At 41.4% G+C, this 12659-nt stretch overlaps 2 protein-coding genes across 2 annotated transcripts in view; both read right to left on the bottom strand.

The window, feature by feature from the left end:
* Positions 1-3, bottom strand: part of ryr2a (ryanodine receptor 2a (cardiac)) — a 191141-nt gene extending 191138 nt beyond the window's left edge. The window contains exon 1 of the mRNA XM_052102699.1: positions 1-3. This exon is cut by the window's left edge and continues 109 nt beyond it. The gene's annotated coding sequence lies outside the window, so the exon portion shown is untranslated.
* Positions 4-1439: 1436 nt separating this feature from the next.
* The window catches only part of mtr (5-methyltetrahydrofolate-homocysteine methyltransferase), a 38396-nt gene continuing 27176 nt past the window's right edge, over positions 1440-12659 (bottom strand). The window contains 15 exon segments of the mRNA XM_052102688.1: positions 1440-1958; positions 1961-2018; positions 2128-2240; positions 2331-2523; positions 3980-4180; positions 4290-4474; positions 4550-4705; positions 6030-6105; positions 6209-6307; positions 6434-6515; positions 6621-6741; positions 10163-10175; positions 10230-10382; positions 11765-11854; positions 12469-12609. Of these exon segments, the coding sequence (XP_051958648.1) occupies positions 1933-1958; positions 1961-2018; positions 2128-2240; positions 2331-2523; positions 3980-4180; positions 4290-4474; positions 4550-4705; positions 6030-6105; positions 6209-6307; positions 6434-6515; positions 6621-6741; positions 10163-10175; positions 10230-10382; positions 11765-11854; positions 12469-12609 (1707 nt within the window). The 3' untranslated portion in view covers positions 1440-1932.

Here is a 12659-nt window from a genome sequence, read left to right as displayed (position 1 = left end):
GGCTCTCTGATGATGCTCGAGCGGGTGAAGCGGGTGTCTCATGCCGCTCTCTGATTGGACGGCTGACATACTCAGTGGGCGGAGTTATGCAGATACGTGCGCGAGGTGTGTAAACAGCGTCAGGACGCTCTCTGCTGGATTACTGGCGAAGGCCCTTTATAAAGAAGATGGAGTGTCACTTCTGCAGCACTATAGTGCTACTAAACACAATTAATAAGCGAAATTAAACGTTGATTTGACGTTGTCTGAAAACACCCGGCGTGTTGTGTTGATCGAACAGATAGCCCCGCCCCGAACTCACGCCATTGTATATCTTAAATTATATATATATATAAAAATTAAAATATAGATTATATAAACTATAATAACCAATGTTTCAGATTCTGCACTATTTTTAGGTCACTAATCAACAGGGCCATTTCTAGGTATAAGAGGCCTGTAATATTACATAGTCTTTTCTATGCCATATTTGTAAAAGAAAAAAAAAATGGTCATTAAAAGTCTTTTTTTTTTTTTTTAACCACTCCAGATTTCATATTAGAAACTGTAGTTTTGGCGAGTCGCTTAGGATGTCTACTTTGTGCATGATACGAGTAATTAATCCAATAATAGTTTACAGACGATTGTGTCACTTTTAATTGACTATATCATAATTCCAGTGGGTCAGAAGTTTATTACACTAAGTTAACTGTGCCTTTAAGCAGCTTGGAAAATTCCAGAAAATTATGTCAAGCCTTTAATTAGCCAATTAGCTTCTGATAGGAGGTGTACCTGTGGATGTATTTTAAGGCCGGTCTTTAAACTCAGTGCCTCTTTGCTTGACATCATGTTAAAATCTAAAGAAATCAGACAAGAACTCATTAAAAACACCATGTGACCACACAGTCATCACATCGCTCAGGAAGGAGACGCATTCAGTCTCCTAGAGATGAACGTAGTTTGTGTGAAAAGTGCAAATCAATCTCAGAACAACAGCAAAGGACCTTGTGAAGATGCTGGAGGAAACAGGTGGACGAGTATCTAGATCCACAGCAAAACCAGTCCTATATGGACATCACCTGAAAGGCTCAGCAAGGAAGAAGCCGCTGCTCCAAAACCACCATAAACAAGCCAGAATACAGTTTGCAAGTGCACATGGGGACTGTTTGGACAAATGTCCTCTGGTCTGATGAAACAAAATGGCCGTACTGACCATCGTTATATTTGGCGGGAAAAGGGTGAGGCTTGCAAGCCGAAGAACAGCATCCCAACCGTGAAGCATTGGGGTGCACCATCATGTTGTGGGGGTGCTGCAGGAGGGACTGGTGCACTTCACTAAATAGATGATGACATCATGAGGACGGGACATGATGTGGATACATTGAAGCAACATCTCAAGACATCAGGAAGTTACAATGTGAATAAATGCATTACACATTTACAATCAGATCAAACACAGAGAGGTTTTATTTGGGTTTCATCGGAAATGTGAAAGTCGTTTAAAATGTCAAAAGGCGAAACAAAGTGTTTCATTGGAACAATCTTAAGTGACATCAACACAAAACTGTGACGTAAATGATTTCTAAAAGGCTAAAAATATAATGCATTTCAGGTTCTTGTGATTTTAATCCGGCAGTTTAATATCGATACTCAAACCTCATATGATGACACAATCAAAACTGCTACATTTTTCTTTAAAACGTCTAATAAAGTTTCACGATCAATCGACCTATAAAATAAACAGGCCTAGACATAAAATATAAGTGCCATTAAAAATAGAAATTAAAATTAGAGTTATGTAGTGTGAAGGTAAAAGTTGATTTGTTTGGACCCTTTGAGACAAAAATCCCTAATTTGGGCCAATATTTGATCTGTAAAGGTAGCGTGACACGTTTCTAAAATCTCGCCCTGAACTCTGGAGATCCAGTTTGTTTGTCTACTGAGGTTTTAGCATCAGTCGGTGTTGTAGCCGAGGATCGCCCGAGCCATCTCTCCACCTCGGACACGTCCATTTGTTTCCTACATGCGTAGTCCTCCACCTGTCAATCAAAATCAGATTGAACGGTTCAAAACTTTTGTCTCCGGTCACATTTCAGAGCATGAACACTTCGATAAAAATAGTTTGATTTATAAGGTTAAAGTTCATACCTGCTCTTTAGTGATTTTACCCACAGCAAAGTAGGAAGATTTGGGGTTGGAGAAATACAGTCCTGACACGGATGCAGCTGGACTCATCGCCAGAGACTCCGTTAAACCAATACCTGAAACATCAGATAGATTCCTTGTTTCTCATGTTACACGTCGGAGAAACAAAAGCTACAATGCAGGTCTGTATCGCCCCCATATCTTACCGGTTTTCTCCTGTATGTCTGCGAGTTTCCACATGGTGTGTTTCTCGGTGTGGTCGGGTTGACTGGGGTAACCGGCGGCAGGACGTATCCCCTCATATCGTAGCCGGTGCAGGTCAGTCGCAGGCAGATGTTCCTCACTGCTGTAACCCCACAGATCCCTCCGCACACGAACATGCACCTCTTCTGCAAACGCCTGACTGAACAAACACAAAACACACTGAAGCTGAAATACAACATCAATTTTACTAGATGACAAACTTTGAGTTTGGCTTGAAAAGCTTTGTGTGAAGTTCCGCTAACCAGGTGTGCTAGCATGTTGCTAGGCATTGCTAGCATGTAATCACACTTAGCTAGGTATTGCTAACATGTTTTTAGCATGTTGCTAGCACATTTTAGCAATTAGGTATGCGTTGCAAAGAATTTTTAGCACTTAGCTAGGCATGGCTAGCATGTAATCACACTTAGTTAGGTGTTGCTATCATGTTTTAGCATGTTGCTAGCACGTCGCTAGCAAATAGGTATGCATAGCAAAGAATTTGTATCGCTAGGCATGTCTAGCACGTAATCACACTTAGCTAGGTGTTGCTATCATGTTTTTGCATGTCATTAACAAGTTAAAACTTAGCTAAGTGTTGCTAGCATGATTTAACATATCGATAGCACATTGCAGGGGTTAGTTAGGTGTTGCTAACATGACACTAGCACATTGATAGCAAGTTTTAACACTTAGGTATACGTTGCAAAAAAAATTAGCACTTATCTAGGCATGACTCGCATATAATCACACTTACCTATGTGTAGCTATTATGTTTTAGCATGCCACTATCATGCAGCTAGCCTGTTTTAACACTTAGCTAAGTGTTGCTATCATGATGTAGCATATCGATAACATGATGCAGCACTTAGCTAGGCATGGCTAACATGTAAAATCACACATAGCTAGGTGTTGCTATCATGTTTTAACATGTCACTAACACGCTTTTAACACTTAGCTAAGTGTTGTTAACATGATTTAACATATCGATAGCACATTACAGGGGTTAGTTAGGTGTTGCTGACATGTTTTAGCATGTTGCTAATGCGTTGATAGCATGTTTATCACTTAGACATTGCTAGCATTTAATCACACTTAGCTAGATGTTGCAAACATGTTTTAACATGTCGTTAGCACATTGATAGCATGTTTTAGCACTTAGGTATACGTTGCAAAAAATGTTAACACTTAGCTAGGCATGACTAACACTTAGCTAGGTGTAGCCATCATGTTTTAGCATGCCACGATCATGCTGCTAGCCTGTTTTAACACTTAGCTAAGTGTTGCTAGCATGATGTAGCATACCGATACCATGTTGCAGCAGTTAGTTAGGTGTTGCTGACATGTTTTAACATGTTGCTAGCACATTGCTAGCGTGTTTTAACACTGCACTAAGTATTTCTAACTTGTAATAGCACTTAGCTGGTTGTTGCAAGCATGTTGTCGCTAGCACTTTGATAGCATGTTTTAGCACTTAGGTATTCATTCTAATATTAAAAAATATTAATTTCTTATAATGATAAATTATAAGCAAGTCCGCAGGAAAAATACAAAATAAACAAACAAAAGAACACTTGAATATTGTATAAATGGAGGTTGTGTGTGCGGTCTGTACCTCAGCCAGTCTATCCGCGAGCGCTTTGACCATGATGCTGCTGTAATCGTCTCCCTGCTGTTCAAACTTCAGACTGAGCTCTTCTGCTCCAAACACGGCCACAGCGAACAGACCCACGTAATCCTGAACGCCGCTGCCGCGAGGAGCCACGAAATCTGACAGACACAAGTACGGCTCCGAGCTCGCCGAGTCTTTCTCTGCCTGCGGGACGATTGAGCGCTTTGTTTACTGGCTCAGATCGTAACTGCAAACATGATGCGAGTGCAATAACAAAACATGCCATTATCATTATAATATTAGTGGAGTTCACCTGTTGTCTGAGGCCGTAGAATGTGCCGACAGGTGATGTGACATCATCAGAGTACAGGTGTATATCATCACCGTCGCTCTGAGCGGGCCAGAACCCCACCAGCCCGCGGGCCTGAAGACCCCTGCTGTCAATCAAACGATTCAACAGCTTCAAAGCGTCGTCATGGACACGACGAGCTTCCTCACCTGAAACAAACGTGCATAAAATGACCTCTGACCTTCCGAGTTATCCGATACTGTACTGCACGGAGAGGGACGTACCCACAGTTTTGTCCTTGAATATTTTGGGGTAGCCGCGATTGGGATATTTCCCCCTCAGCTGCCAAACGTCGAAGAATGGTTTCCAATCGATGAACTCCACCAGCGCCCGCAGGTCATACGACTCAAACACGTGTGTGCCCAGGAACTGCGGCCGCACTGCAGAGAACACGAATAGAAAATCGAATCGAAAAGCATTTGAGTCAATGTTGATTACAACAAGTATATAAAGGTCAATGGGGTCATTTTTTCCTCCATCACATTCCATCACAATATACAGATGTGAACTGTAGGGGGCGCTCTAACACATTATACCCCTCACAGATGTGAACTGTAGGGGGCGCTCTAACACATTATACCCCTCACAGATGTGAACTGTAGGGGGCGCTCTAACACATTATACCCCTCACAGATGTGAACTGTAGGGGGCTCTAACACATTATACCCCTCACAGATGTGAACTGTAGGGGGCTCTAACACATTATACCCCTCACAGATGTGAACTGTAGGGGGCTGCTAACACATTTTACCCCTCACAGATGTGAACTGTAGGGGCGCTCTAACACATTTTACCCCTCACAGATGTGAACTGTAGGGGCGCTCTAACACATTTTACCCCTCACAGATGTGAACTGTAGGTGGCTCTAACACATTATACCCCTCACAGATGTGAACTGTAGGTGGCTCTAACACATTATACCCCTCACAGATGTGAACTGTAGGGGCGCTCTAACACATTATACCCCTCACAGATGTGAACTGTAGGGGCTCTAACACATTATACCCCTCACAGATGTGAACTGTAGGGGGCTCTAACACATTATACCCCTCACAGATGTGAACTGTAGGGCGCTCTAACACATTATACCCCTCACAGATGTGAACTGTAGGGGGCTCTAACACATTATACCCCTCACAGATGTGAACTGTAGGGGCGCTCTAACACATTTTACCCCTCACAGATGTGAACTGTAGGGGCGCTCTAACACATTATACCCCTCACAGATGTGAACTGTAGGGGCGCTCTAACACATTATACCCCTCACAGATGTGAACTGTAGGGACGCTCTAACACATTATACCCCTCACAGATGTGAACTGTAGGGCGCTCTAACACATTATACCCCTCACAGGGGTATAATGTGTTAGGGCCCCTACAGTTCACATCTGAGGGGTAAAATGTGTTAGAGCGCCCCCTACAGTTCACATCTGTGTATTGTGATGGAATGTGACAGAGGGAAATATTTCTTCTAGTGTTTGCTGCCACCTAGTGGAATGAAATAAGACTATTTGGAGGGAGATAGAGTGAACAGAACCAGAATTACATGCTTACAAATGTAAAAAAAAGGTTGTTGTGTGTAAATGGTGAGCTTTTAAAATTTGAGTGGCACTTGCTTGTGCAAAAGTGGGTCAAATGTCACCTAGCAACCACAGGTGAGTCAGCGTCTAGTTCATCTGTAGACAGGATGGGTGCAGATATTACCTGGTCTTGGTTGAGACAGCCAGTCGATATGGAGGCCTTTCTCTCTGGCCTGATTCAGCGACAAAAATCTTCTATCCTGAAGTAAAAAGAAAGATGTCAGCTCTTACAGAATTACACTTCCTTGCAAACAAGCTGTTAAATGAAGCGATTGATTAATGCACATCACATGACTGGCACACCTTCAGTGAATCATAGTGATCGTGTCGGACGTCTTCATACTCCTCTTTGATCTCCTCGAAGAAATCTTCACGAGCAACTTCATCCAACAGCTGAGCACACTGCAGAGAGAGAAAACCATCAAAAACCTTTATTATAAAGGGTCAAAGGTCAGCTGATCTGCTTTGGCTCAGTGCATTCAGATTTATACCTATACCTATAGACAGACAGACAGACAGGCGTCTCACCACAACTACACTGCGAGACGCGTCAAGTACATGGACGACTGGTGCGCTGTAGCGTGGAGCTATTTTAACAGCCGTGTGAGTCCTGTTAACACACAAACATCATCAATAACATACACTGAACAGCTGTTCACCAGAACATACATGAATAATGTTTGTGGTGCCGCTTCACTTTAGTTTCATCTCATACTTTGATGTCGTGGCTCCGCCGATCAACAGAGGAATCTTCAACCCCAAACGCTCCATTTCTTTAGCAACATAAATCATTTCATCCAGAGACGGAGTGATCAAACCAGACAGACCGATGACATCTACACACACAAACATAGAGAGAGAGACAGGCGTGTTACACACATGTAGTAGAGTGTAGAGACAAAATTGCCCCAGGTATTTAAAATGCAAGGGTAAAAAGTGCCAACAGCTAAATACATGTCTTTGACAATGCTGGTGTCGCTTATTTGCCGCGTTTTCACTTATAACTTCACGAAACATAATCGTAACATAAAACATCACATATCACTAGATAGGTACATTTCCTGAAGAAAATATGAGTGGTGCTTGCCGTGGCAAAACACGTTAAATAGCCTTTTCTAACTAGCTTGTTTTAGCACTTCGCTAGTTGATGCTAGCATGTGTTAGCCTGATGATAGCACGTTTTTAGCATGTTTTAGCACTTCGCTAGGCGATGCTAGCATATGTTAGCATAATGTTAGAACATTTTTAACATGTTTTAGCACTTCGCTAGGACATGCTAACATATGTTAACAAATGTTAGCATGTTGCTAGAAAATTTTTAGCATGTTTTAAAGACTTCTGCCAGGGGCTGCTTTTAGCATGTTTTAAGACTTTGCTAGGAGATGCTACCATGTGTTACATGTTGATAGCATGTGCTTGCATGTTGCCAACATGTTTTTAACGCTATTTGACACTTCGGGCTATGAGATGCTCACGTGCTACCATGTTGTTATAAATGGTTTTTAAGATGTTTTGAAAGACTGGCTAGGCGATGCAAGCATACGAGAAGTTTTTAGCATGAATTAGCACTTCACCAGGAGATGCTATGTGTGAGGCACGTTGCTAGCACGCTTAGTATGTTTTAAGACTTCTCGCTTAGAGATGTCGACGTGCTACCATGATGCTAGCATGTTTTCAGCACCAGTAGGGTGTGGCTATGAAGATTTGAGGTCATTACTTTTTGGCCGCTTGATTAACATATAAATCTCTGAGGGAGGAGAGAGGAGGGATGGAGAAGCAGTGCTGACAGGCTTTGCGTCTGTGTGTGTGAAAACGCCGGTTGATTTCAAACTTCTGAACATTCCGCCAATGTTAAGTCAATGGGACGCGACTGATTTGACGACTCATTCAGGGGTCTGTGACAAAAAGAGAACAATAGTGATGCTCGGCAAGCACCTAATGAATACCTATCATCCTTCCAACTGTCCAACACCATATGACTACAACATAACTCAACATATCAAAATGGTATGAAGAAATTATTCGTAAATTGTGACAAATGCGTAAAACTTAGCTTATGGATATTGAATACATATGAACACCTTTGTTTGGCAAGAAGCTTTTGACGGTATGCTGCATTGTTTGTACCCAAATACCAGAGCTAGCATAATGGAACTGCATGGAATGGCGGCTCTGTTGTTTCAGTATAAAAAAATGAAATAAAAAGATTAGGCAAGATAGCTTTGACAAAACTGTTATGAATAATGACAGGGTCAGGTCGACGATTCGTTACTTTGAATGCTTCTAGACGGAATGGTCACTTGATTCGAGACGTATTATGCGCGGTACATATATATGATGAAGGATGTCATAAGTTAGCCAGCGAAGAATGATGATATTATAACAATGACTGCAGAAGTATTCAACAAGTATACGTTGATGAAATGATTGGCATCACGGCACGTACGATATCGATACGCGGTATATATGTACGGTATCATGGATCACGCGACTACACAAATACGATACATCACCACATACTTTGGATACAAATACTGCATATGACATATTCTTTCGATATGATATTTGTATCTTCTGCAGATATATGACACTTCGATGATGATGCATTGTGATACATTGATATAAATTGATACTAGATACATATATGATTTTATATGGATTCTTCAAGGATATACATTGATATTGATTACTAGATACATATATATAGATTTTGTATAGATGATTGGATATCATACTTTTTATACACAGATTGATACATTATATACACATTGATATGATCATATCTTGCATTAGACATATTTTCGATGCATTTATGATACATTGTGATATATGATTGGATATGACATTGAGGATGCATTTAGACATTATGGTGACACTACATTGGATTACTACTTGAGGACACTATACTGAAGATTACATTACATTACTATACACATACATTTCATGTATGATTTACTTGATTTACTTGGACAACATGAGATTTTCAATAAACTAAATCAAGGAACAAAGACAAATATATGAGAATAAAAAATATGATGAGAAATACTTAAAAATATGGTATTTACGATGATGGTTTTAAATACCAATTCATGACCAAAGAGGTTTACAGATTCATATTTTTGAATATTAATACCAACAGTACAAATACAGGTTTGCTTTTGGCTAATTATAAAATACGATATTGTATAATACAAACTTTGAGATAAACAAACCAAAATAGAGGAAGTATTTGACAAAATGTTATAATAAATTGAAAATAATGGAAAACAAGTAATAAAGATAAAGATTAACAATGAATTGCAAATTATAAGGAGTCAACTACTAATGAAAATATGTTTTCATATCGTTTCGACGTTCTTACAAGAATACATACCAAATATTACGTAACTTGAATAGTCATGTCAGAGAATGTTTCAATGATGAACAAGAAGGAAGAAAGCCTACTTAATTGAGGTTTACTAAATATGAATAATATACGGTGAATATAAAATATAGAGAAATACAACAATAGATATTGAAATAGGTGGCTAAATATCATGGTTGTGGAAGGTTGTTTCATATTTTTATGGGATTGTATGTTTAAAATTATATATGTGAAAAGATAATAGAATGGAGTGAGCTTAATACTTGAAAGAAGAATTGAAAGGTGCAAGAATAAAGCTTCCGAAATACTATATGGTTGTGATATGAGCTCTACACTGGGAATAACCTATATGCTTAAATTATATGTGTGAAATACATATAACGAATAAAGTATGATAATATATTTTACACGTTGGAAAGGGACACAGAACTAAAACAGAAAAAGTGTCATTGGAATCAATTACGGTGGTGAATTGTCTATCTATATTAGTGAATAGATCGATCAAAATAAACTTATGTCACACCATTGGTGATGATGACCAAGTCATCAAACATGAAGTGGCATGCATTTGAATCACTGCAATGATGGATGGTCAGTATTATCCACATGTTGAATATTGGCTACCATCATTGTTTTACTGTCTTTCTAACTAAAATCGTGCTAATGATTGAATGGAATGAACTAGTACCAATCATTAAAAAGATAAAATGACCTGATAATGAAGCCATGGAAGAATGACGAATGACTAATGATGAATGGAATGAACCTTCATGAACCAAGAGACGAGTCCATCATCCATCATTGAGGAATCGATCCATTACAATGATGATTCATCATCATCATCATCAATATCATCATCATCATCATCAATAATAATATCATTAATACATTACCAGTACGGTACACCTAATGGACTGCAGAATGTGTTTAAGAGACGTCTGCAGCTCTTGTTCTTTGTACCTGAGGTAAGAACATCTTCCCCGCTCCGAACAGATCTCCTACAGTCTTCATGCCGTTCATGAGCGGACCCTCGATGACGTGCAGCGGTCGTGGGTATCGGTCCATCTGAGCTCGTGCCTCTTCTGTGTCCTGCACTACATACTTCTCAATACCCTGAGATTAAAACACACATGCACGAGTTTAATGTTTCGCCCGGTGTGTTTACATGCACTTGGACCATGACATAAATGTCATGTAAACACTATACATACACACACACACACACCTTGAAAAAGCAACTTTAGCTCAAAATCAAGCGCATCTGGGAGAAACCGCGCACCGCTTTATCCGCGCTTTGTATTTTCATGCAGTAACGCGCTGACGTGATTGATGCATGTCGTCATGAAACAGAGAACACAAGTGCTCGCAGGAGATGCATTTAAACAGCGACGTGTCTCAACAGAGTGCATGTGATCACCTGAAACGCATCTTAACACCTGGTGGAAATGGGGCCTGTTGAGTGCACAGTCGCACACATTACGGCTGTCAAAAGATGATGACAAACTAAAATAACATTTCCGCTTGTATTTTAATTATACTCAAATTCAACTATTTCAGTTCGGAAGATACATGACATTTTAAATCAACGATGTCGATGTCTCTTGAGTGCATGAGTTCGAATTCAGGGCGTGCCGAGTGACTCCATTCAGGTCTCCTTAGCAACCAAACTGGCCTGGTTGCTAGGGAGGGTAGAGTCACATGGGGTAACCTCCTCGTGGTCGCTATAATGTGGTTCTCGCTCTCGGTTGTCTCAGTTGCCTCCGCGTCTGAAACCGTCAATCCGTGCATCTTATCAAATGACTTGTTGAGTGTGTTACCAAGGAGACGTAGCACGTGTGGAGGCTTCACGCTATTCTCCACGGCATCCACGCACACCTCAACACACGCCCCACCGAGAGCGAGAACCACATTATAGTGACCACGAGGAGGTTACCCCATGTGACTCTACCCTCCCTAGCAACCGGGCCAATTTGGTTGCTAAGGAGACCTGACTGGAGTCGCTCACCACACGCCCCACCGAAAGCGAGAACCACATTATAGGGACCACGAGGAGGTTACCCCATGTGACTCTACCCTCCCTAGCAACCGGGCCAATTTGGTTGCTAAGGAGACCTGACTGGAGTCGCTCACCACACGCCCCACCGAAAGCGAGAACCACATTATAGGGACCACGAGGAGGTTACCCCATGTGACTCTACCCTCCATAGCAACCGGGCCAATTTGGTTGCTAAGGGGACCCAGATGGAGTCAAACTCACGACTCCAGGAGTGATAGTCAGCGTCAATACTCACCGAGATACCCAGACCCCGCTTAATGTATATTTACACTTCCTCAGCTTAAGTCCTTCTATCATACTGTGCATCGTATCATGCGTGAAAGCTGTAGCTCGACTATACAAAAACCCACTGTAACTCGATTATAAGTGTGCATGCAAACACAGTGTTAATACTTTATGAAAATTAGATTTACAATCCGAGCAGATGATTCAAACTGACCTTTATAAGAGCGTACTCAAGTCTTTCCTCCACACTGTTGAGTCTCCACTCGTCCGTCTGAATCACTTTCTTTCCTCCTTTAGCGTTATTCTATATAAAAACACAACAAATGATATATCAGACAGACACACGTTCATTATAGGCCGTTAGACTTCAATGAGAGTTGAGCTGTGGATTATCGTTTAAAGGTCAGCACATATTGTTTATGTCTCGTGTCTACAAGTTTGAAACGGAGTATTTTGACGTCTACAGCTTGACCCCCATTGACTTCCATTGTAAGTGTTTCACTGGAACACATACTTTTGCCCAATCCTCAATGTGCTCCAAGTCCTCGTGGTGGCGTAGTGACTCGCCTCAACCCGGGTGGCGGAGGACGAATCCCAGTTATGTCCGCATCAGAGACCGTCCATCCGTGCATCTTATCACGTGACTTGAGTGTGTTACCGTGGAGACGTAGCGCATGTGGAGGCATCACGCTATTCTCCGCGGCATCCGTGCACAACTCACCACACGCCCCACCGAGAGCGAGAACCACATTATAGTTACCACGAGGAGGTTACCCCATGTGACTCTACCCTCCCTAGCAACCGGGCCAATTTGGTTGCTATAAAGACCTGGCTGGAATCACTCACCACGCCTTGGATTCAAACTCACGACTCCAGGTGTGCTAGTCAGTGTCAATACTCGCTCAGAACTCGCCTAACCTGTGCATACAGCAGCAGTTTCTCAGTGGCTTCTGGATCTCGGTTCCAGATCAGGTTCTCACATAGCAGCAGAAGTTCTTTATCAATGTCGTCATACACCGGCAGACTGCCAGCATTCACGATTCCCATATCCATCCCATCCTGCACAAAGACATGTTGAATTCTTGTCTTTAAATGATGAGTGACCGTAA

Source organism: Xyrauchen texanus, chromosome 33 (genome assembly GCF_025860055.1).
Source record: "Xyrauchen texanus isolate HMW12.3.18 chromosome 33, RBS_HiC_50CHRs, whole genome shotgun sequence".
NCBI classification, from domain to species: Eukaryota; Metazoa; Chordata; class Actinopteri; order Cypriniformes; family Catostomidae; genus Xyrauchen; species Xyrauchen texanus.
This window is presented reverse-complemented; position numbering and strand designations above follow the sequence as displayed.